The 26,777-nt window shown below is 35.1% G+C and overlaps 1 protein-coding gene across 2 annotated transcripts; it reads right to left on the bottom strand.

Moving 5' to 3' along the window:
• Positions 1 to 74: 74 nt before the first annotated feature.
• Positions 75 to 24,627, bottom strand: Apaf-1 (protein). 2 transcript variants are annotated; one of them, XM_073076728.1, is made up of 20 exons: positions 24,420 to 24,627; positions 19,791 to 19,948; positions 17,614 to 17,838; positions 15,456 to 15,664; positions 13,750 to 14,035; positions 13,148 to 13,380; positions 12,308 to 12,863; positions 11,463 to 11,656; positions 9,334 to 9,448; positions 8,356 to 8,530; positions 6,929 to 7,267; positions 5,946 to 6,210; positions 5,585 to 5,740; positions 4,930 to 5,188; positions 3,377 to 3,716; positions 2,699 to 3,024; positions 2,366 to 2,503; positions 1,465 to 1,724; positions 939 to 1,097; positions 75 to 356 (listed from the first exon to the last, which is right to left on the bottom strand). In XM_073076728.1, exons 2-20 carry the CDS (start codon positions 19,926 to 19,928, stop codon positions 194 to 196), a joined length of 4,536 nt encoding a protein of 1,511 aa, XP_072932829.1. In that variant the 5' UTR covers positions 19,929 to 19,948; positions 24,420 to 24,627; the 3' UTR covers positions 75 to 193. The 2 variants fall into 2 exon arrangements, with proteins under 2 accessions (XP_072932829.1, XP_072932830.1); XM_073076729.1 differs by having other exon boundaries at positions 11,463 to 11,650.
• Between the last annotated feature and the right edge of the window lie 2,150 nt (positions 24,628 to 26,777).

Raw genomic sequence — 26,777 nt, 5'->3', positions numbered from 1 at the left:
ACGGTGAAGGAAAACATCGTGAGGAAACCTGCCTACCTGAGAGATTTATAAAAAAAAATCTCAAAAGTAAGTCTACAATACGTACTGGGCCAGCGCGGTGGACTATGGCCTTATCCTTCTCATTATGAGAGGAGACCCGTGCCCAGCAGTGGGACAGTAATGGGTTGTTGATGACACCAGTTGTAAGTTCGTGCTACGTACAGCGTGGCATCAACAGGTTCATGATGTGTATATGGCCGGCGTTGTCGACTGTGACGAAGCAGGAGAACTTATCGTCTATACAGATCTTCTCAGCGTTAATACCGGACAGCTTGATACAGGCCAGCATCTCTTGACGTTTTGAACCCTCCTTGCTCCTGCAAAACATTAAAAGAACTTTTAATTTTCAGTCTATTCTAATTGCAGACGCTTGTATTTTTGTACATTTTTGAAGCACATCATGAATTTAGAACTGTAATTTACATTTTTATGCTTGTATAAAACCAAGATTCTAAATATATTATCACCATCGTCTACCTTGAAAACGGCAGCGAATTTTATATTAATCTGTAAAATCTATACATATAAATAAAATTGGAGTGTCTGTTTTTAATATTGAAATAACCACTTTTTAATACATGCATATAAATATATATGCGCTAAATACACCAAAATAACATTTTTTACAATTTTTGTCTGTCTGCCTGTCTGTTTGTTCTGTCTAATCTCTGAAATGGCTGAACCGATTTTGACGGGATTTTTATTGGCAGGAAGCTGATGTAATAAGGAGTAACTTAGGCTACTTATATTTTAGAACTGACTGTGTCCCGCGGTTTCACCCGCGTTATTTCATTTTAACGCGGGTGAAACCCCAGGGCAACAGCTAGTTATTACATATTAGAAGTAGTATTTTATCAATTACTCTACATTTGATATACGGGTATAAGAATTCAACTCACTTTTTGTGTTTCCAATTTTCCTTCCAGCAATGCTTCCCGCCGAACAGGGCTCCACCAAAGAAGAAATTGCAATTTATTTCTGTGTTCGCGTTGTCTACGGGCACGATTTCGTTACGGACCGTTAACGGGCTCGCTATAGGTGTTATTACATTCAAATTCCTAGAATTAATACATTTAATTAATTAAAGTTAATTATTGATGTATGAAGAAGAGTTTAATAGTATGGGCCTTTAATGGGCCTAAAATAAATAAAATGCCAACAATTTCCACTAAAGTAGGGTGTAGGAGTGCACTTCAAGTCTCTTAACTTAGAGATATGTCTCTCAGCCAGGGATGTACCCAGAACTGTACTCAATAAAAATTATAAAAAAGACAACATTAGATTGCACAAAACTACAAAAACTATTGGTATACAATAAAGTTCCAGCTACTACAGTCTAGCTTCTCATAGTTTTTAATATAAAACTACCTGTACCATTTTAATGTTTTTGTAAAAATACTTCTTATAAAGGTCTTCTTATATTACCTCCATGTAGTTTTATGCGCTGTGCGGATAACGTAAGTGACGTTCCACCAGACGATCTCAGAGGCCATCGTGACGAGCACTAGAGGCGGTTGTTCATCGTCCGCCTCGAACGAGGGCGCTAGGAACATATTGGAAGACGGTGACGTCACTGTGGTACTTCGGTAGAGCTTGTCCGGTGTTGGCGAGAAACAACACCACTGCACTTTGGATTTGTGGTGCTTCAACAGCCTCAGTTGACGCTTGTTTGGCACGTTCCATAACTGTTGATAACGAAAATATGCGATTACACAAATAGAATTAAGGATATCTGTAGTAATTAACGCGCTTTTGAAGTTACCTTTCTTTAGAGGAGGAAATTTGGTGATAATATTTTTTTTCTAACAAAAAGAATACATAGGGCTAAACTGTAAATACGTAGAGATCCTTACTTAAACGTTTTCGTTCCGAACGGTATGGCCACGACATAAGTAGTATAAGACAGTTCAATTTTCTTTTAAGGAGTAGCAATTTGTGAATGACCCTAGGTACCAAAGATGAAATATAATTTATTTTCTATTCATCATCACCACCGCATTACTGTTCCACTGCTGGGTATGGGAATGATTAGGCCATAGTCCACCGCGCTGGCCAATTGTATATTAGTAGACTTCACATACCTTTGAAACCTTTTTTTACGATTTCTCAGGGTTGCAGGTTTCATCACGGTGTTTTCCTTTACCGTTTTAAGCAAGTGATAATTAATTAGTAATACGCACACAACTTTGAAAAATCAGAGGTGCGTGCCTGGGATTTGAATCTCGGACCCCTCGATCAAGAGGCCGAGTTTCTTAACCACTTTTGCTATTACTGTTATTTTCCATTAGGAATTTGACATACATTTGACTCTAATATAAGTACGTACCACTACATCGCCAGAGTCAAGCCCCATTGCCAGTATATTCCCATCGGCGGTAAGGTCGCAAGACATGATCCTGTTGTTAAGGCGGTAGTCTTGTATCAGGTACAGATGCGTGCTATGATCTTTTCTGAGCTCGAAAGTCTAGGAAGAATATTGGAAAAAATACTATTAATATCAATAAAAAATATTAAGCAGTTGTACATAGAATTCCATTTAGATAATGTTCGATTCCACACTGGAAGGAAATATTATTTATATATAAATTAATGACAGATTTTTACGTAAAGTAAAAATGACGATGTTACTATTGCAAATTAAGAATTTTACGCATCGTACCTGAAACGCTCGATTACAGCTGTCGCACATAACCAGGACATTCTTCTCTAGCGCAGAGCATGTGATACAAACATCCTTCTGTCTGCCGTTGAGAACGCACTTGAGTTTTAGATTCTCGTCCCACAATTTCACAGTGGCGTTATCTTCCACTGTGATGAGGCCGGTGTCTTTTAGCCAATAGCAATCGATAAGACCGCTTTCCTTTAAAGACCGGCCTCTATGATCACTCGGGAAGTATCTATCGGAGGAGCAAATGCTCGTATTGCTACTAGATGATGACCCTCTGTCCTGTCTGTCTTGGTGTTCACTTTTTTTTATTTTCATTCCTGTAATAACATATAGTAGTATGTAATTTCGCCCACGAATTGATTTACAGGGACCAATTTAATAAATATGATTTAAGCACATACTAAATTTATTAATGTAAGTATGACACCACCATCATTTAATCTCACTTGTGTTCTCTAATGGGAGTTATGAATAATAAAATTTAGCAATGTTTTTTCTACTAGAAAATAAATGCTACTTAATAAAAATTAATAAGTAACAGGAGATCCATGTCCAGCACAGAGTTAGCAAGGGACTTTAATAATTTTAATCATTTAATTCACCAGCATTTAGGAACAGTTTTATAAGGTTTATATTTATAACATTTATATAATTATATATTATCTTTACCTTGCATATCGTTCAATATTTCCTGCGAGCCCAGATTGGCGTTGCCTCGCTGTAACATTTCCGTCTTCCATTCACTATCGTCCATCAATCTATATGCCATCAGACACTTGTTTTCCCCGGCGACTATCATTATGTTGCTACTGACGAAGTTCAAATACCGCACAGGGCTGTACAAGTCCATTATGGTAACGTTTTGTTTGGATCGCAACGTATATTTTTGTACAATACCCGATCGAAGACCATATATGATGTAATGGTTGCAGGGTGATATCTTCACGGTTGTGATTTGTTCGTCGATGTCTGGTGATATCTCCGTTAAGAGCTTCTTGCCGCGTGATATCTGAAAGTATCGTATTTAAATAGATTATTGTTGATGTTCACACTGTTGAGTTATTTCGTGTTCAGATTTAAATTTTGTAATGCTATCTGTTAAATGTTTGGCACAACTATAGTCTGATTCATAATTAGTGTCCAAAATGTAAACAAAGGTGTTGACCTATCAAGAAAATACTTTTCAAATGGTAGTTTCTTATTTTTGACGATATTAAATTAATACAACAATAATAAAATAATAATCTAAATTAATTAAGATAAATTCAAATTTTCTTATATTTATTTTACCTCAATTTCGTTCAATATAGTAATTATAATAAAAAAAACAAGGTTTATGGTAGAAAATTAAAATGTGATAATGGTAACACAATCGGAACTCAAAACATTGCTTGTGCCGTCATTTTTAAGTTTCGTAGCTGATATTACTCATTTTCGTGATTGTAATCGAACTCGAATGTATTGCGCATTTGTTAAATAGTGAATAATTGTAAAATTTTCGTTTTTTGTTGAGTTTGTTGAAATTTTTCGTTTCTTGTTCATTTTGACAGTGACATTTGTTTGTTTACATTTTGGACACCTAATTATGAATCAGACTATAGTCCCGTTTTTATAAATATGCTTGATAAATTAAAAAAATAAATACTGCTGCTATAATGTTTTTTTTGTCAATTTCATAGTAACACCGTCATCTACATTACTTCGAAAAAAAAAATACATTGTTATTAATAATAATTGTTATATTGGCAAGGTATTAAATTTAATATATACATTTAACATAGTCATTCAATACATCATTTTATGCAAATAAAAATCAAGGTTAGGCTCTTACCTTATCTATACATACCTTTTTTTTATAACGAGGGGGAAACTTTCAAAAAGGTACCCGGTACCATGGGAGCGACACAGGGTTATGTGGGACTCTTACCGCACTAAAACTCCCCTGGTGGTCAGCTGGGCGCTGCGTAGATCCGGGATCTCCAACGGAACGCAACCGGAGTCCTCTCGGCGCGTTGCCCCGTCGGGCTCTGCCCAGGTGAGCTTGACGCTCACCACACCTTCTGGTGTGCACGACGGTATGCGACCACACATACCGCCGTCTTCCCCGGGGTCGCTGGGCGGTTCGAGCTCCCACTCTTGCCGCCCGCAACCCCGGAAGCCCCCTTTTAGTCGCCTCCTACGACAGGCATGGGATGCCGTAGCCCTATTACGTTAGGACGTACCTGTATGCGATTTCTATCGTCGATGACCGCCAACAGGGGCTGAGGCAGGCTGTCGTCGTCCCCGTTGGAGATGCCCTTGAGGTTCAAGGGCTTGAGGGCGTGTCGGTCGAGGCTCATGGTGTGCGCGACGCGGGGCTTCTCGACGGAGTGCGTGTCGAAGGATCGGTTCCGCTTGGGCGTATTGGCGGTGCTCACTGGGGTTACAGGCGATACCGCCGCCGCGAAGCTCACGTCGAACTTTGTCGTCAGGCGGCCATTTCTAAAATAAATAAATAATAGGCGTGATGACTACGATAGTTTGAAATCTCCTTCCTCAATGTACGTATAGTCTTTAAATTGCTAGTCCGCTCTGAATATAGATATGAATCGCGTCGCCATAGCAAAATACTACTACTGCTCGCAACAACTTCAGAGCGCACTAGCAGTGTTTCCAAAAAAAAAATCTTATGGCAGCAATTAATTACGATTAATGCAAATAAATAATGTTTTACCATATTGCTCTTATGTGGATTAGTGGAGGAAGCTACTACGTAACTAACTTGCATTAATGTATTCTATCTTTTAACTAATTTCATATTTAAATAATCAGGAAGAATAGATTTTCGATTTGTTTTAAATCATTATTTTGTAAAGAAATAAACACAGGGTAACTTACCCGTTCTTGTGAGTTTTCTGTGATACATATGAGGCATCCAAGAACCACACTTTTACGGAATTCTCAACAGGTTCAGTTCCGGTCAACAGCACGTCCACACCGGGCACGATGTCGTCTACTGATATCACTTCACTCACTGCCATGGACACAACATTCCTGCAAATTTAAATAACAGCTGTTTTATGGGTTAGCTTGAAGGTGGTACAACCCTTTGTAGGCACCACCGCCATACCTATTTTCGCCTAATAACGGCAGTGCTATGCGCTGCTAATTAAATATATATACGCTATAATTAAAATACGTTATAATTAAAAATTATTCCAATAAAAATGATTATTTTCATAAATAAAGGTAAACTCACCCTCTTCGGTTCTCTAAATCGAAAACATGCGTATAATTCTTCAAATCAACGCAAATAATCCGACTGTCGTCTGTAGAAACGAACAACAGCGTACCGTTCTTGTTGACGGCTATCGATATAAAGGTTATACAGTCTTTGATTTCGTCATAGGTTATTATTGTTTTACACCTACAGTTATTGCAGTTGGGGCTGTTCAAACTCACACGTGTTCTAAGCTCGTATTCCGTTACATCTTTCGGTTTAAGTGTTAAAACTCTGTTGGTGCCTGTAAGAGAATTTAAGATAATAAGATATATGTATATAGAATTGAGAAACTAAGGTACCTGTTGACATATACAGGGTGAATTTTAAGAAAACTCCGCGCATATCAAGTTACAATCTATTATATAAATTCTTGGATAAAAAGACGACCGCTTTCGAATGATTTAAACATTTGAAACATTAGACCACAAAAATTGTTAATACGCGAAATGTTTAAATTAATGAATGGCGGGGACTTAACTGCCATATTAATATTGACAAAATATGTATTTTCTTAAAATTGAGGCTTTTCCTTTAGTTTGACATTTACCATTACTTTCCAGAATTTGATCTTTATAATCTATAAGATAGTGGAATAATATCGTGGATGTATTTTTTTCAAAATGAACTTGTTCGATTCCCGTCTAGGGAAAAAATATTTAAAAAATCTAATGATGTAGTTTTAGTTTTTACCAAAGTCGGCCTCGTAATTCCTTTCAGCATTTTTAGCTATCCTTATAGTTTCGGATTTGGCCCTGAAGGCCTATTTAAAAAATTCACCCTGTATAATCAATACTATTTTTGATTGTTATTGTGGACAGTGTGTCATTTTAATCTTTGGCATGTATACAATAATTCAAGTGGCTTGGCTTGTTGTACTAAAACTATATAATCTAGCATTAACACTGTAAAGAAATTGATCTATCAATAATGAGCTACTATTTTAACTGGCTAAAACAAACCTGGCACCGCGATAATATTGAGCACCGTATCAGTCTCTTCAAAAATCTCCCTCTCCTTCGTATCCAGATCGACTATCTCCAAATGGTTTCCACCTTTCATGGTAGCCACAACCAAACCCCTATCATAGTTACAGGGTATGCAGCACAGTATCTCTCTATCGTGGAACAACTCATACTCCTTTAGTACTTGTCCCGTGTGACTGTATACGATAATTTTGCTTGAGGTGTGTGCAAACAGTTTTTTGTCGTTATTCGCCCACCGACAGTTGATCAAGTGGCCCAGTTTGGGCGTGATCGTGACCGTACTGCCCCAGTTGCAGTCCGTCGTGTCTTCGGCTTCTGAAATTCATCAACAACCCATTACTGTCCCACTGCTGGGCATGGGTCTCCTCTCTTAATAAGAATGATTAGGCCATAGTCCACCGCGCTGGCCAAGTGCGTATTGGTATATTCACATACCTTTGAGATTTTTTTATAAATCTCTCAGGTATGCAGGTTTCCTCACGATGTTTTTCCGTCACCGTTTAGAAAGTGATAATTAATTTCTAATACGCACATAACTTTGAAAAATCAGAGGTGCGTGCCTGGGATTTGAACCTCGGACCCCTCGATCGAGAGGCCGAGGTTCTTAACCACCAGGCTATCACTGCTTTTTTGACTGAAATAATTATTTTAAATTAAACTCTTCCAAGTAGTAGATAGTGGTATAAAATTTAAGTCTCTCATAGTGGTAGAAGGTTAAGTTTTATTTTTTTGTTTGGGTACAAGAAATTATTTGTTACATGCTTAAAATAGTAAAGGAAAACGTTGAGTAGAACTACAGAAACCTTTATGCTCGAGATATCTACGAAAAAGCTGCTAAATTGCATCATGGGCAGATAAATCTACATGAGTCAACATGGTAGTAGGTACTTCTACCGAGCAGGTGGTAGGATGTTTTCCAGGCTTCTTAATATTGAGAGAAAAATGTATAAAGGCCTTGACAATAGGCATGATGACAGTATTCAAAAATCAAGTAATAAATTATTTAAGTAAAAACAATATATTGAAAGGATTCTCAAAAATAACCCAGTTTAAAAAAAAACTAAGATTTATTATATTTTCAATAAAATGAAAGTACTGTCGTCGTACTGCAGTCATCCATCTTGTATGAAACGCTAATCGGGGCGCGAATGACGTCATTTTGGGGTATGTCACTGAATTGCTTGAACTTTTGTATGGGAGGGTCTAATGTGACGTCACCAAAGGACACCATGACATCCGCGAGCGTTTTCGAGCTTAATTCAAAATGAGTATAAAAATATGCTATTATTTTCATTAACACTGAATTTATTGCAGAAATAATACGATTTTTGGATAGACATGTATGTACATTATAGAAAAGGTTTTCAAAATTTGTCATCATGCTCATTATTCTTATACGTTACCTTCTTCAATAACGTGATCCTGTTCCACATCATCAATATACCAGATCTTGATGACTCCATCGTACCCTAGCGCGGCGATTAGCGGCGGGTTCTTAGGACAAGCTCCGATCCATTTTATTGGAGAAGACGTGGTCGTTAGTTCCTTCTTCAGCTTATTCGTTGATATGTCGAAGAACTGGAAAGATAAAATTATTAAATACTAAAATAAGTCGGGTGGATTTCGTAGATCTTAAGCAATAAACTTGTTTTTAATATTAAGAACATTTAGTAACGTCTATCCTAAGTTCGGCCTATTTAAACATCTTATATATAAAATTCTCGTGTCACAATGTTAGTTACAGTACTCCTCCGAAACGGCTTTGCCGATTTTCACCAAATTTTATATGCATATTCAGTAGGTCTGAGAATCGGCTACTATCTATTTTTCATAACCCTTAGTGATATGGGTTGTTTACCCTTAATTTTTTTTATTTATATGGTAACACAACGTTTGCCGGGTCAGCTAGTAGTATATATAAATATTGAGTATAAACGAGCGCAATATTAAAATAAGCAACGTAATATTAAAATTGATCCTGTATGAAATTGTATTTCACAAAAAATAATAGTAGTAAATACATCAAAAGTAAAAGTAGAATACAGTATTATTTAATCTAATAAATTAAATATATGAAACTATAGGCAGTGAGAAAAATCCATAGGAAGGTTTCAATTAATATTAAGTTAAATTATCATTGCCCTAAAACACCAATGTCCTTATAACGTCACTAGCCTGTTCCTGTTTTTATCCCTACATGAATATATCTGCTTAATATGTTGTTCTATTAAAATGAAATATAGCTATTATATTATCTGAAAAACTAGTTATTTTATCACAAAACATTTTCAAAAAAAAAATAAAAAGAATTGAGTAAATTGTGTTGTAATGAAAAGTGAATAAATTTAATGAAATATCATGATGTTAGACAAATAGGTTACCTTTATCACACCGTTAGTGCCGACGAGGACATCGTTGCGAAGAAAACAAACTGAAGTGATATTTTGCTTCACATCTATAGTGGAAGGTGTGATTTCCTCTACATTTTGTTCATGCCTAATGGATGTAAAAATAAATTAAAAACAATTGGGATGTGAAGATGAAAATGACATAATGCTGTGTTTATTTACAATGTTAGTTTTGTTGTTATGTGAAATTAAAATTTTGTATTAATAATCTTACACATAACACAAAGATGCAGCAGTGTAAAATAGTACATTACGATACGCGTGGCCAAAGTAGCCTATTTTCGCACGGCGTGAAGTTAGCGCCCGAGCGCAGCGAGGGTGCTAAACGCCGTGCAGATAATAGGCTACTTTTGTCACAAGTATCGTATACTATTTTATAGCTCGTGTGACATAAACCCGCTTATACTTGTGAAGAAATATGAAAAAATATGATAATTATTTTGAAACTTATAAATGATTGAAACTAAAAATTATGAACTAAAAAAGCAATAAAAATGTGACACAACCAAAACCATTGAAATTTAGAAAATTTAGTAATTATTCTGCACTTGTGATAAAGACAAATCTAACACCACACATACGTCGAAATCTATCAAGCCATTTAGGCTACATACAGGCGTATTAAAGAAACATATGATAAGCAATCACATAATGTACTAATACATAACTAATACTAGTGATACAGTAGAAAATCGATTATCCGGACCTTAGTTATAAATATTCGCGATTGTTCGGATTGTGAAACGTGAACAAGTAACTTTGTAATAACCCTTACAGATCAGCCACATTTTGTGTGACTTGTGCATTTAAATTCCGGAAAGTCGCCAAATTGCAACAAAATATTTACTATAAAAAAAACAAAAACCCGATTGCTAAAAATATAACCTATGTTATCGCCACAATTTAGACGAATTCAGCGACACATCATGTATCAAAATTAATGAAGTCGTTTGAGTTTGCCAAAGAATGAAAAATACATACGTAACAAACATATAGTCGAAAAACATCACCTTCCTAAATCGGTTTAAATAGCTTTTCTTCATAAACTCAATTATCCAAACTTTCGATAATCCGAATGCCACAAATACGACAACAAATAGGTCGCTTAGTCGAGATTCTACTAGTAGTATTATGGCTAATTTTGATAACGATTCCTAATTTAAATATCTCCTACTATGGTGTGTAGCGAAAATAAAACAAACACAGTCAAAACAAACAATAAAATTCGATAAAGCCCAATAGTTAGTCTTATAGTGATGCTATTGCTTAGTATGTACACAATGGCAAAAACATTTATAAATACGTCCAAAATATTTATTAATATATAAAATAATTATAGCTTTAAACAAAACACTCATTACTCACTTTTAATTTTTAAATGGAATTTAAAAGTATGAAACGTTCATAGCTATGTTTATTTTTTTCAACTGTGAGGGTAGTGTATTAATATTCGTACGGTGTAAAAATCGGCTACTTTGGACACAGAAATGCGTGGCTAAAATGCGGGTTTAGGTCACAGAGTGCTATAATAGTACATTACAATACGAGGACGAAAAATTTTTTTCTGACAAGTGTGAGTTTGCAGGCCGAGCCGCAGGCGAGGACTGCAATCACACGAGTCAGAAAAACATTTTTCGTCCGCGTGTTGTATAAAATTTTATATTACGGGGTCGGAAATGGGGGTTTTGCGCACGCGAAGCGTGCGTAAAACGTCAATTTACGCACGCCGTGATATAAAATAAATTAAACCTAAGTATTATATTGAATTTGAAGTCTGTCATGTGACCTGCGATTTTTATGAAAATATCACTTATAAAGATTTTACCTCATATAACAAGCGCGCTAAAACTAAAAAAATATAATTACGGGTTTAACCATACTATATTTATAATATTTGTAAATGAAACATTATAATTTATCATTTTGATGTGATACAGTCACATGCAAATGATAAGTTATAGTGTAATGAGTAAATTATAGTAGATAATACTAGTAGTAAATGATCCTAATGAAAGTTGCACTACTGTGTCTTTACAGTGCTTAGAACAAATCTATTATACTTTTATTATACTATTATATTTAAAATTTATTATATTACTTACAGGAACTCAAAGTAAAGTTCATTCTTGGCGCATCGTTCCTGAGCGACCTCACACGCCTTGTTGTATAATATTCCTTTGTTCTCGTGTTGCAGAATGCTCTGTATTATGTCGGTGTACGGATATTTGTACAAATCAGCTCCGTGCGTGCTCAGGTACTTTATGATGCTTAGTAATAAAGTTTCTTGGTTCTGCTCCTTGAAGGAAATTATAAGAGACCTTTAATATCAGACATTAATCACATGAGAAGTTCTAACTTAGTCCTGAACCTTAGCCAACTTGTAACCTGTAAATCTATGTTCGACTTCATATTAAAGTAAATTACATGGAATTATGACAGATGCATTATCATGGTATAAATTATATGATAGGACAAAATAGTCTCCAGTACTTTTTAAATTGATTATCATGGTCGAATTTCAACCACACGGTGAGGACTAGTATTTGGAAATGGCTCAAATGTCCATTAGCTACCGTCACCGGTTAGTATCTGTCATATCGTCGTATGTTGGTTAGTATGTCTTCTATAAATAATACAAGCTGCGCCTTAAACCCGATTTCATTGCATGAAAGTTTAATTTTATAAATTGTCATATTGCAACACACTAACTAACAATAACCAGACTACTTACATACAAATATTTCAATTTTTTAGATTATTCGATGCGGATAAAATGAGATACGAACTTTTTTCGTTCGATTTTTAATTGATGTGTACGTATCACGCGATGTATTACGCTCTAATTATGTGCTAGTATGCGTGAGCGTGGACCAGATATAAGGAATACATTCACAACAATCTACCGCTATTATATTTTTACTAAATTTAAACGAAAAATATTACTCACATGTTCAGCAATATAACTGTTGTACTTTTGCAGATCTGATATGACGTCACCCGGGCCGGTCAACCTCACTTTATTGCCGAGGAATCTCAAATCAAGAAACAATCTGCCGAACAAGCTCCACATGTTCCTCTGATTTTTCGTACGTAATATATGATATCCAATATAAAACGCTATGTACCCATCATCCTCTATTTCCACCGGAGCGTTGATGACGTCGTATCCATAATTTTTTAACAGGTTACAATGTAGTTTTTTCAATTCTTCTTCACTACAACTGTTTTTCAAGCAGCCCATAATCAAATCGTGTATTTCGTAGATATAGTTCCTTTGTTCTTGGTCGTAGATACTTATTATTAGCGATTTTCTGGTGAGCTGTTTCATGATAGAGTCCACTTCTGATACGTCCTTGCCCCAAAGTTTGTTGAGGACTGGAGCTGAGAACTTTGCGTTTTCGGGAAGTACTGTAAGCATTTTGAATAGCGGCAATATGTCCGGTGGTAGCGAGTTAATACAGAATTCCACTGCTTTTATTGGTTGATCGTTGTTCTTTGTATAACTGTAAAAACATACAAGTTATAAAGTGCATAATATTTAATTTTATGGGTTATTCTTTCAAAAAAATATTAAATATAAAAACGAAGTTTTTTCTAGCTACAAAGAGTACACAAAAAGTAGGTAAACAGTTTTTAATAATAGATAATATACTTATTATTTTTAACACTATCCAACTCAAGCCTTTACAATCAATCTTATATGCAATAAACATGCCGAAACTTGCTATGCAATCTTATACTTTTAACATAAAACTTGTTTTCTTCGCATTTTTACAAAAAAACTTACAAAAAGAACTCCTTCCTCTCCAGTTTTTTCAAATAATAATTCCAGTGGCGGGTATCGTGGACGAGTTTCTCCTTGTTCTGGGCCAGTTCGGCGCCAATCAGCGCGATGTAGAAGGGAATGCCCTTACAGATCTCATGCAGCTTCTTCGCCTGGCGAGGTAGGTGTTTCACATCCACGTCGATGCAGGATGAGAACAGTTGTAAGGATTCCGATTCTGAGAATGAGTTCTCTATCTGGAAATTTTATTATTTATTGTTCTGTTATCAGTTGTTGTTGGTGTAGTAATCTAAAGGCGGTCGAACATTATGTGGTTCGACTCCGACGGCACCACGGCCACACCTATTTCTGCTTAACAGTAGTGTTAAGAGCTGCTGTGTTCTGGTTTGAAGGATGTGGTAAGGATAATAGTTATTTGTCTGTTATTAAATATATGTATTCAACAATTCCAAAAACAGTTAATGATTTAATTTTATTTTCTAACCTAAAAAGCGACATATGTAATATATGTATCTATTGTTTACAACCTAAATGATATTACTTCAAATACAAAAGGTGACCAGTAACAAAATATATTTTTCAATACAAAATGTAACTAAACTAACCTTTATAATCTGTGGGTGGTAGCTAGCAACAACATCGGCATCCCTAGTCGTGACCAGTATTTTGCAGCCGATGTCGAAGGCGTCCAGGCACTTCTTGTCGTTGAGTTCGTCGAGCACCAGTAGGGCGTCTTTGATCGCCGGCTCAGAGAACTGGGACTTGAGTCGGTCCCGCATCTCCTGCCACGTCCAGTCGTAGTTGGAAAACGACTGGCTATCCGCGTTGGAGCCGATACTCGACATCGATATCGACGCGTGCATATTTGAGCTGGACGCTTTGCGGTATAGCCTACAAAATCGTAAATAACCGTAATTGAAGAGAACCCTTTGTGGTTCAACTCCGGCGCACTACCGCCATACCTATTTCTGTCTCATAACAGTAGTGTTAGGCGCTGCTGGGTTCTGGTTTGAAGGGTGTGGTAAGGGAGACATACTTTCCGAGGCGTTCCAGCGTAGTACTCAGGGGTAGCGGCGCATCTGTGGCCGACCTCAAGTAGGAATATCTAATTCTATCTGGGGTTGCACTTAGTATCAGGTGGATTGCATGCTCGTCTGCTGCTCCTATATTATAAAAAAAAAATATTTTCCTGAAGAACCAGCTAGATTTAATTCACTTAGCCACTTTATGAATTTAAAACGACCAAAATGTAATTGCTACACGATTGAAAAACAGCCATCATGCCATCATGAATTTTTCCTAGCAATAATAGATATAAGTTACCTTAAAAATAGAAAATATTTTACAAGAAATTAAAGTAAGACCCGTTGCATGGACATTAATTTGAACTTTTAGGTACTACTCAATCTTAATCTATTCCTGTATAACTAAATTATATGTTCCTATACCAAATCCATTTGTGCATATTGTGCAAGATGAATGATGATTGAATCAGTTGAGTTACGAGGGTCATAAATATACTCGTCAGTTGGGACGATGACGGAAGTATAGTGATTAAATTAACGATTGATTTAGTAATAGTCGGAACAAGACCATTGAATGAACGAGTGTATATTTGTATATGTATGTATATGTGTGATTTTGTACGTTGTGAGCCGGTATCAAACGTAATTTTAATAAAAACTCGATCATTACGTTTTAGTTAGTTTCGGTCCCTTAACTTTTTTCATCAATTCTAAATAGTAAGTGTGGTACCTTTCTGAAATCTCTATTAACTAGACATATTTTTTGTCCAACGAGCACTTATAGTACAGTACATTTTTTTCACCGCGAATAGTCAAAGTTGAGGAAAATGTAGTACAAAATTTAAAATCTAAAAATATTCTTTTTCTATTTCTATTTTTTTCATGGTTCCTTCATGGTTGTAGACGCCGTTAACAAAAGAAGATAAAGCGGGCTGTGAACATAATGTTTTATAAAACTTCGATTCTTGTGGTAATAAAATAAAGAAATGTATACCAGTAAATAATTGTTTATCTATCACTACGTATGTACACAAGATGAACAAATTTATCTCCTATGCGACTTCGTATCGCTTTTTTCGATACGTTATAATCGTTACAAAGCCGGCGGAACATTGCCTTTTGATAAATTGTAAGTTTTAACCAATCAGCAAGCAAGTTGAGCGCAAGCAACCAATAAAAAATTGAGATTTCCTATATCAATTTGCCAAACAGCCTCTAAGCTTCAATTTATATAAAATAAGAAAAGAAAACCGAAGGCGCAGAGGAAACAATCATTAGTCACTCACTTGTTTTGTTCGGCGATGATTTCATCTTCAGTCTTGCAGTTGCCAAAATTGAGCCAGTACACAACACCGTTGAAGTTGCTCGTAATTAATTCGGAGTTGTTCCTGAGGACACTTATTGCGGCGGTAGTTTTACCGCAACCGGACATACCGTACAACACTAGGATTTTGTGACGCACTAAGAGCCTTAGTTCCTCGGCGATTCGCAATTCCTTAAATGAAACAAGAAATATTACGATTGAAGTTTCATAGGCACTAAAAATAAAAAGGACCACAAAGGTTAGTGAATGAGCAGTTTCGAAGCTGGAAGTACTAGTCGCCCAGGGAAAAAATCAGTATCAGCTAGTATCTCTATAATATGGTACTTATTTTTCAAGATTATTTCAAACGTCAATGTAATTCAAGTGCAAATTCGTGTAATATCATGTTTTAAGGGTGTTTGATTGTTAAATGCACCTGTGCTTATATGTATTGGATTTTACTTTCAGGCAGCTAGTCAACTATACTCTGATTCATAATTAGGTGTCCAAAATGTAAACAAAGGTTTACATTTTGGACACAAGTAGTTTTTATTTTTGTCGATATTAAAGTAATACAACAATAATAAAATAATAATCTAAATAAATTAAGATTAATTCACATTTTCTAATATTTTTATCACCTCAATTTCGTTCCATACAGTAATAATAAAAAACAAAGTTTATGGTAGAAAATTAAAATGGGATAATGGTAACACAATCGGAATCCAAGACATTTCTTGTGCTGTCATTTTTAAGTTTCGTAACTGTTATTATTCATTTTCGTGATTGTGATCGAACTCTAATGTTTTCTCGTTTACATAACGCGTTTGTTAAATTGTGTGTATTTGTTAAATTTTCGTTTTTTGTTGAGTTTGTTAAAGTTTTTATTTCTTGTTAATTTTGACAGTGACATTTCTTTGTTTACATTTTGGACACCTAATTATGAATCAGACTATAGCTATGGCGTTGCTCTTCAGAATTTACTAGGAATGTACAATGTACGTATAAGAGTATTAGCCCCAAAGCCCATCGATTCCAGTGAACACTTTATATCATCAGACCATGCTCCTTCTACCATTATTTAGGGATAGTTCTTCTAGATTTAATGCGTTAGGGTTGGTATTTCTTATTTGTCTCATCACTAACATGAACCTTTCAAATATATTGCTAAGCTCTTATGCTACTTCCATCCTACATAAAAAACTTATACTTAACTAAAACATATAGTAAGTAAGTAGATTATTTTTTCGCGGATAATAAGTTTTATATACACTTGGTGGCAAACAGGTGAGTTATCATTACAAGACGCTATTAAAGTCATTAGGCACCATAGATTAGTAAAGATTACTCACTCCTAACAAGAAAATGTACTCAGTTTTGAGAATTGAAATAGTTGCTTAAAAAAGTTTTGTCACGTCTCCGTGCTAAAATGTCCCTAAAATATTTGAAATTATTATTATAAATTTTTTAATTATCATGAAAATTATGCAGTATTAGTTATTTATTCGTAAATTTTCTCTAAAAATGTTTTTATTTGTCAAGAATTCAAAAAAAGAACTTACTATAATAAGCCATTTGCGGCTTCATTCAATTTCAAGGCGGCGAAGTATCTTTACTAATCTATGTTAGGCACATGCAACCCACTAGACAACGGAGTAAGTAATATCTTAATAACGTGATTGTTTCCGTTTTTATAATTAAAATAGTTTATACACGTGACCACGTGACCATTTGCCAACAATATTAATAAAACATATTATGTATTAATATTATTTTCATTTGTTTTTTAACGTAGAAATTAAAAAAAATATCCACTAGATTTCACTAGAAGAACAGGTTAGTCGAGTATGCTTCAAGTATATCCCGTGTTTGGAGAGAGAGAGAGAGAGAGAGCGAGCGAGAGAAAATACAAAAAATAAAAACAGTAACTGAGACCACTCCATTTTCAACAGCGGGTTCGCTTTGACAATTGTCCGGACTTAGAGATCTAATAGTCCCAAGTTGCACTCCTAAACCTTCACAATTGAAGTCGTACGATTTCAAATCAGATACAAAATATGCCTAACATCAGTAAATACTACAGTGGCTCATAACAATATAACTGCCACATATTTCAATATGCACACTAGTATAATACACACCACAGTCCGCCTCTCCACATAGTGTTGCGGCACTCTCGGGACATTGGCGCGGCTGATGCTGTCCTCGAAGCTGTCCTGCGCTACCTGCTCGTTGTTCTCCATGAATTTATCCCACAACCACCTGTAGTCCTTCATGAGAGTGTCCACGAACGCATCGTACGAGTTGTTCGTGCCATTCTGTAGCAGCGTATCAATTAGGTACTTGACACGGTCTGACCGTTTCGTCTGAAAATAACAAATATTTATAGGAATAAAAGCGCGTGTGCGACTTTGTGTTCATCATAATTGGTATACAAAGTTAAGCAATGTCGAGAGTTGGCGTGAGTTGGATGGGTGACCGCTAGTGGATAAGCATGAGCGATTACGAGTTTCGGATTGCATTAATCTCGTTACAGGTTTTCATTGTTAGATTACATTTGTTGAACTTTGTCGGAGACCTTATGGACGGTTTGAAAATATGTCAAACGGGACGGCACTTAGCCCGTACCTTCCTCCGTTAATAACACCGCAGACCTCCAACAACTGTGAGAGACTTGTGCTCAGTAGTATGTATATAAAAATGGTAGCCGTCAAAAAAATCATAATATACAATAATCTCATGTTATTAAGTAGACTTATAGAAGCTTATTTTCAGAGCTATTATAAATACATTTCATTAAAAACGAGTATGCTGAATCCGTTCAACTCTCATCTTCATCTAGTTATTGTCTGAGACCCTATATTATGAGGAACATTTAAGATACTTTTTGCACAAAATACAGATTTGGTTAATCAAATTTATTAATACTATCGTATGGTAATAACAGGTGAATGTTCACTGAATGTCCTTTATTGATTTATTTGGTAATTTATAATTACCGGCAGTCATAGACACGTTTTAAAATCCAGTCTTAAGGTCTAATTTCCTTAAAACTAATCACACACCACTTGATTTTACAAAAGTTATTTGCGTGTTAGGATTAGAAATAAAGTCTTAATTATTCTAAGTAAGGAGTTGGATAGTGATAGGATGACGACAAAGTAATAATTTTAGTGTAGTAATAACCCACTTCGTTCTGATCTGTAAGGCATTATATTTCAATTTCAGTCATAGGTGTCTCACGAGGTTGACACTGAATAATCCATCATCAAACCATTACTGTCCCACTGCTGGACACGGGTCTCCTCTCTATATGAGAAGGATTAGGCCATAAACCACTGCGCTGGCAAGTGCAAATTGGTAGACACCTTTGAACTTTGAAAGCTTTTTTAAGGTGTTTCAGGTATGCAGTTTTTCTCGCGTTATTCTCCTTGACCGTTTTAAGCAAGTGATCATTGATTTTTAATATAACGCACATAAATTTGAAAAATCAGAGGTGCGTGGCATTGGATGGAGTGGCATGTGGATTTGAATCTCGGACCCCTCGATCACGCGGCCCAGTTTCTTAACCACTAGATTATCACTGCTTTGATTTTACTATTTAATCATTAGGACTATACTATTATAGTGAATCAACCATTATGAAGAAATACTAAATGTGAAATAATAAATTTATTTGTCTTGTCATCTGGTTTCTGACCACAAAACTTATATTAATTGCGTATATTCTGATAACACAAACTAAACAAAATTTACTACATGTAAACTGTAACACTGTGAATTATGTTTTGAAAATTATTGTTTCATATCTTAAATACTTGAATTAAAGTAATCGCAGGTGACTCAGTAAACCTGAACACAACTTATAATCAACTAAGTGAACAACACATGCGTCTTGATTTTCATAACTTCCTGATAATTGCTTTAATTATTATGAGTCATGATTCAAAATGATTCCCTTTAATGCGTAGTTAACTGATCTGTGCAAATTTGGGCATGTTTAAAGGGTTTAATAATATAATAATCGGTTACAATTTGGGGCATGTACTTGTCCTCATTACAATATGTGTTATTATTTAACTTAGACATAATTCATAGATTTCTAAATTTTAGATCTTTCGACATTTAGGGGCGATTCTGACAAGCCGAAATATGTATTAAAATTTCAGTTTAATAAATACATGCTTCAGACACTTAATAGATAAAACCGAAAATGGAATATTACGTCATTGTCCCCAACATGGAATACTACATCACAATGCCATTACATAAAGATTAAATACATCAAGCGGTACTACCATAACTTAAGGATACTAACCAACGAGTAAATTTGATCGAACTCGTCGTTCGATATCACGCTCTTGGTGAACAGCTCATCGAGGATATACTTCACGTCTAAATCATTGCATAGTGCCTGCCGATTCCTCTGCAGCAACGTTCGACGTTTGTTGTCCATCTTACACGCTCTTCGCTCATCTGTAAAAAAAGTGTTTGTATGATCGCTACAGCGAGATCCAATACACGTAAGAGGTACACACGTTACAACGCGAGGATCTCAAAGGATCTTAGTAGTAGTACATCGTTACAATGCTTAATATATGAAGCATGTACCGTTGTCGAGGTTAATATGAAACTTCATATCGATTCTCTATTATCTGTGTATACCCTTAGAGGACTTGATAAGAGGACAATAGCCCAGAACATACAAATCCCGAATATGGCTAATATGGTGGTAATTATATATCTCTCGATAGGTTCCGGTCTCGACTCGATAGTTTCACGATACAGTAGTTGCTGGCTGGACATTATCGCTATATTTTAGAGCAGTATGTAGAATTTGGCATACATCCGGTGTCAACGGTTAAGTCAACGACCGCTTTTAGACGTGAAATTTCTAATAGAAAAAGATAAGAGAAACGTCTATATTTAATTACAAGATAGTGCAGTGGGATTTACGCAAGAATGCTGTTTTGCAATAGAACAAAAAGTTCAAGTGAATCACGGCGTCAATCGACGTTACGGTAAGATGTGGATTTTCCCCCATTATAACTGGATAACTAATATATGCCAGTGAGAGATCTCTAAGTATCTTATGAGGGGCATATATATGCGAAAAATACCCCGGTTTAATTTGTGGAATACCAAGAAATCTATAATTGTTAAAAAGCTGTGCTGGTAATAAAACATCTTTGTTTTAGCTTAGCGCAAAATCTAAAATCTAGAACGGACCTGGTTTAGGATTTTTGCTTAATTAATTAGCACCCGAAGCTGCGACACCTCTTTAGCGTGATTGAATAGAAAACTACATTTGATGCTACGCAACAAACGTGCATGTAGTTTATCATGATTGCTTACGTCATCATTTAATAATTAATGTTGGTATTCATTTCGGGCAACTAAAAGATCCTTGCAAGTTCCGATGAAGTTAATACATTGATCAAGCCGTGATAACTAATTCAACCTCCGACTCTCTCTGTAGAGATACGAGATTCGTATTACACGCTTAGGTATCTGATTTTTCGGAGTAATTTGCGTTTTAGAAACTGTTTAGTTATTTTATCGCGGCTACAGCATATGAGTATGGCCTGATTTTCATGATGATGTCAAAAATAGGTCAGTAAAGAGTTTATGATGATTGATGAAGTAAAATAAAACGATCAGTTTATTACAAGTGCACGGTGATCCTCTTGTATATAGAATATCATTGCCGGAACGTTACGTAGAGGGTCCGACATAAGATTGGCACTCACTTGCACTACACAAACATCTTATATCTCTTCCTTGGTGTCGTTCAACCTTCTAACAACTTCAATCAGAGACACTTCAATTAAATTAATATATAGGTTAATAAAATAACAATGATTTGCTTACTTTAGGCGACTGGGATACTCAGGAACGATATAAAAAACCGCAAATAAAGTAGCGTTTATCAAAGCTGCCTGGCTACTGATACGTAATATCACGCGACACACTCACAACTTGATACCTAAAGTATTCTTAATCACTGCAATATTATTTCAAATAAATACCAAAACAACGTCCGAAAAAATAGATGCGCCGACGACGAATGAATATTCCTATTGACATTCAAACCAGCGATTCTCTATAAAATACGACCTTGCCAATGAGTTCCACCTACATGATAATACGTAAACATCGGCCGAAATACGAAGATATTTTATGGTTCATTGACCGATCTATCATGACCAAGGCTTCGGTTAATATTGAAGCCTGCGATTGAGTCACCATTACGCTTAACAAGGTATGTAATACATGGACAATATTTGCGACGACGTAACAAATATCAGGCACTAGTGACACTAGTTTTCGTATGTACTTTGTAGAGATTTGGAAGAGTGGGGGATCTTCCTAATTGAAGACATACTGTAGTAATATTACTAGATAATATCTTTACTGACAATTTGAAAATGGTCTCATTGGATACAAATAAATACATTTTATTAATTTATTTATTGCATCATATAGGTGCAAGTTACAAAAGGGAGAACTTAATCTCTAAGGCATTTCCTGTCAGTCAGACTTAAGTAAATGTAGAATATTTTCAGCAGGTATTTCAAAAATAACAAATAGGTAATGCGATTTAAGAAAGTATGGTCTCTTACGACCACATCTCTTGTATGAAATTGAAGTTGAGTTATAGGGAACTTGAAAATAAGTTCATCAACATAAACAAAGGATGGAACAAGGTAATTAGTCAATTTTAATTTCAGACTTCAGAAATAATCTGATTATGTGGAAAGTATGGCACTGACAAGAAATAAAAAATCGTGCACTAAACTAATAACAATACACAAAGAATATATTGTGGGCTTCAAATGATGCCCCTAGCATATAAATAAATTCAGTTTTTTGGTTACATTAATCATTTCCAACTTTTTCATAATCTCTTAATGGATCACAATAATAGGTTAATTAATTTTTAAGGAAACAATGAAAACCTTTTTGACATAAAGAAATGTCATTAAGTTTTTCTGTGTTCTGAAAATTAGGGGGTATTAAGTATATACCTCTATGGATTGTAGCCCATTATATCTTTTACTACAAGGTAATTTTGTAAAGAAGGTTAACTATTTTCACCTAATCATGTAGGTAGTGATGGCTAAAAACAGCTACTTTAATGAGTTTAATGGTTTTTCCCAATAAGTAGTAAATTTACTACAAATAGCATAGTTTGTACTTGTCGGTACACATTTGTCTTGACCTTAATAATGCATCCAGTATGTCAAGGTCAGTCTATCTATTTCTAGTTTAGCCTTCTGCCTTACATTAGTTTAAGTGGGGGAATTTGTGGTCAGTTGATAACATATTGATAAAGTTATTTGCCATTAAAATATAAGTTTTTGAATCATAAAGACAGACAATAAATTTCAGGGGATTTACACAGTATCAAATATATCTGTGAAATGTCAAAACTCTAAAATTTAACAGGATTGTCAATCGTTATTTGTACATCATCTTAAAGGAACTGAATCGCAGAGAGACCTTCTACAATCTAATGAAGCTAAATATCTTGGCATGTATCCCGATACCTGGAGAAAATACATTTATACAAAATGCCTAGCATTAGGACAGCAGGTTAGAAAAATGTTATTAAAAAATATTACTGGCTGATTAACAAAAACAGTCAACTCTCAATGGAAAACAAGTTGCTACTTTATAAAACCATAATCAAACCAATATGGACCTCTAACTTGGAAATACTTCAAAGATTTCAATCTAAACTATTAAGAACGATAGTATACTCAACCTTGGTATATAAAAACGCAAGACTCCACCTGGAACTGGGCATTAGAACCATTAAGGAAGAAATAAGTGACAAAACATTATCATACAAACTTAAGATACAAAGCCACCCAAATAGATTAGCATCCCAACTTATGGACAATATATTTCCCAGTGTGCAAAGACTTAAAAGAAGAGTAGTCCAGGACCTACTCGAATGAGATTAGAGGGCATGTCACAAGACCTGTGCCTTGCATAAATGCACACATTGCCCTAAATATTGCTGAATGTCCATAGGGACAGCTTGCAATAGCATCTGGTGGAAAAAAAAATTAGAATACTTAAAATCTAAGATAAATGAGAAGTCAAAATCAAGTCAAATACCAATTATCTTTTAATATACAGTAATTTTTAAATGTCACCAAACTGACCATTAATTTACTACTGTGTCCACTTAATTGCAGTTTTTATCACATATTTCAAGCTATTTATTGGGGGTCAAATATGATTTCTAGTGTCTCAGACCATATAGAAGGTCCTAAAAGGCCTAATCTAGCTAAAGGCTTATTTTTATGAATATTCCCTAGATTTCAAACAGTGGCACTGTAGCATTAGTATGATGATGTATGTTCGATTCTATAACAAGCAAAACAAAGCTAGTATGTTAATGAACAATTAACTAATGCTGTTTAACTTTAATGACTAATAACTATCATTTTATAATTTTACTATTTATTTGTCTATTGTTGTAGAAAGACTTAAAGTGATTTTAAAAGCATAATAATAAGGGTAATTTTAACCAATGAGGATTTTGAAGAAGAGACCATTCTTATGGAATGCACATATTATAGTAATTGATCAAGTGTAATCTTTCAAGATTCAGTAATTTGAAATTTAATTGGCTTGTAAAGTCGTTTAGAAGCGATATTTTCTGAATGTTTCATAGTTTCAGAAAATGTTATTTCAATAAGAACAATAAAAAACTTGCATTTACAAGTGTGAACTAGATCGAAAAGTTCAATACAATGGAAAATCGATATTTATGAAAGTTTCAAACTAATTACTTAATCTTAAAGTTAGTTTCATATCGTATCATAATTAGTAAATTGTTATGAAATAAAATTACCAGCACTCTGTATCAAAGCTTACAGAAGCTTTTTGGCCAATAATTTAGTAAGTGCATTTCAAAGCTGTGACAACTTACCCCATGTACGCGCTAAGATGTATTTTTGTTAGTATCATGCGTTTACGATATAAAAATTGGGTCTAAGATCGATAATATCGATGTGTTCATTAAAATATTGCACTCATAAGTCATAAATATTGCTTCATACAACTATCAACACAACACAAAGCAAACAAACACTGATTCTACACTACTACATTGCAATTGCATTGCTCTTCAATTTTCATTGACGCCACAGATTACCATAAATATTGAATGCACTTCTATCTGTCTATTATCGTCACAGATCTACACAATTCACAGAGACACAAATTTACTTTTACTTATTAACAACAATTTTAATTTTTAATTTTAAAAATGAAATATTGAAGACAGTAAATTAAATAAATAATATCACTTTCTTTTTTTTCAATATCTAAAACTAGACAAAGGAACGTGAATAAAATGTATTTCTTGTAAGCGCCATCTCCCGGAAAATGTTGAATACTATAGAATCGTTTCGCTTGGTTTCGCGCGCGTAACTTTTTGTTGTTTGATAATTCCAAGCAAACAAGTTAGTAAGCAATTGGCTCGCTAGGTAGCGCTGTAATCAGTACAGTTATAGCAATAAATTTAGTTACAGCTAATATTTTTATTAGTTTTTGGGCCATTAAGGGGGCGGGAAACTCATTGTTGTGTACCGGACTTGTCTTAGGATGGGTGAAAAAAATATTTTAGAGTGCAGTACTATTTTTTTTAAATAGCAGGACTTTTTTTGCTGAACTTCGAATTCAATTACCACCCCGGCGACGTAAATCCGCACATTACGCTACCGAGCAATATGCTCAGAAATGGGTGTCATTATAGTTATTAGGCTAAAAAAAACTATTAACAAGTAATCAAATAATATAGTATCTACTAAGTAATAAGTACAAATAATAAATTAGGCGTCAAACTTGCGATGCAACGAGGAATTTTTTTCGAGCTCGAAGCTCGTTCGTCGTTAGTCCATTAGTGTCCTTATGGCCCTACTGCTGGGCACGAGTTTTCTTGCAGAGTGAAAGGGATTAGCCCATAGCTCCACCACGCTGGCCGAGTGCGGATTGATGGACTTCACATACCTTTAACATTTTTTTACGATGTCTCACGTACGTTGGTTTCCTAACGATGGTGCTTTACCATTAAAGCTATGAAAAATCAGTGATGCCTGGGAATTGAATCTGGCACCTCGCTCTTTATCCTTTGTTGTGTGTTGTTTGAATGCTTCTTATTTTTTACCCGACTGCCAAGGAAGGGTTATATTAAAAAGTTATTGTTTGTGATTCGAACCGCTGCAAAGTCCAAACTATTATATTTAGATTATTTTATCTGACCACGTGGAGATAACCTCGTTTGTAACTCACAAATTATAACTGCCTCGATCCTGGCTCCTAGATGAAATCAATCGCAGAAGCGTGGATATGGATACTGGATGTGAATGAAATTGAACGCCATCAAAAGTTAATCTTCCTTACTTGGTACATCCTAGAGTGTATAAACTTTATACACATAATAAGGCTAAAATCGGTTTAAAACATCAATGGAAATACTTTAACTTTTTTAAGTGTAACAAAATAACTATCGAAGACTGTGTTGCAATGTTTCGTTTGTAGGTAGAGCAGATGCATACATCACAAAAGCTTTCGCAATAAGGATTTACTGTAAACAGCTATTCTTCAGAGTTTCGATCAAAGGAGCTCATGAATGGTGGTGTGAGGTCGGTTTAGCTTTTAATAAGATTTATTGTAACCGATCTTGTTTTGACAATGACAATAGCGCGGTCCTTGGCGGTAAACAGCGCTCATTGTGTTGTGTGGTCCCGATTGTTAGCCTTTAAGCTAATGTCAAAATTGTTTGCGATAACACACCTGGACAGAAAAATTTTTGCTCTTAAGAAATGCTTCCTTGGTAATAATAATCTCGATACAAGTTTCGTGGTTTTTAAATTTAACATAGGTATTTAATTGTGCTTTTGTGCTTCGAAAGGAACGTTAGAGTATTACCTTTACTACATTAATAAGAATGTCGGTACACAACAGCTAGATCCCAGATTCTACATAAGCACACCTAATTTAGAGTGGTAATTAGTAAGAGTAGTAATTGAACCTGAACTTTGCGTGCATCATAAATGATTTGTTAAATAACACCCCATAAAATAAATTTAAGATCTTTTAGCAGTTCGCCATAAACCAATCCAGGGCAGGCATGACCTTTCCCAAGCTGGGAATTTTAATCGTCCCTTCGTTACGAGGCCCGAGTCTTCACACTTAGCCACTCACGAGCCGGGAGTGATAGCAGTAAAACGCATTTGAGTTATGCTAATGCACCCTTCGCTCGCGATAGGTACTCAGGAGTCAT

This window comes from Epargyreus clarus, unplaced genomic scaffold (assembly GCF_041222505.1).
Source record: "Epargyreus clarus isolate Ecla_fem2 unplaced genomic scaffold, WU_Ecla_fem_2.2 ptg000009l, whole genome shotgun sequence".
NCBI classification, from domain to species: Eukaryota; Metazoa; Arthropoda; class Insecta; order Lepidoptera; family Hesperiidae; genus Epargyreus; species Epargyreus clarus.
Note: the sequence above shows the minus strand (reverse complement) of the source record. Positions and strands in the feature narration are given on the sequence as shown.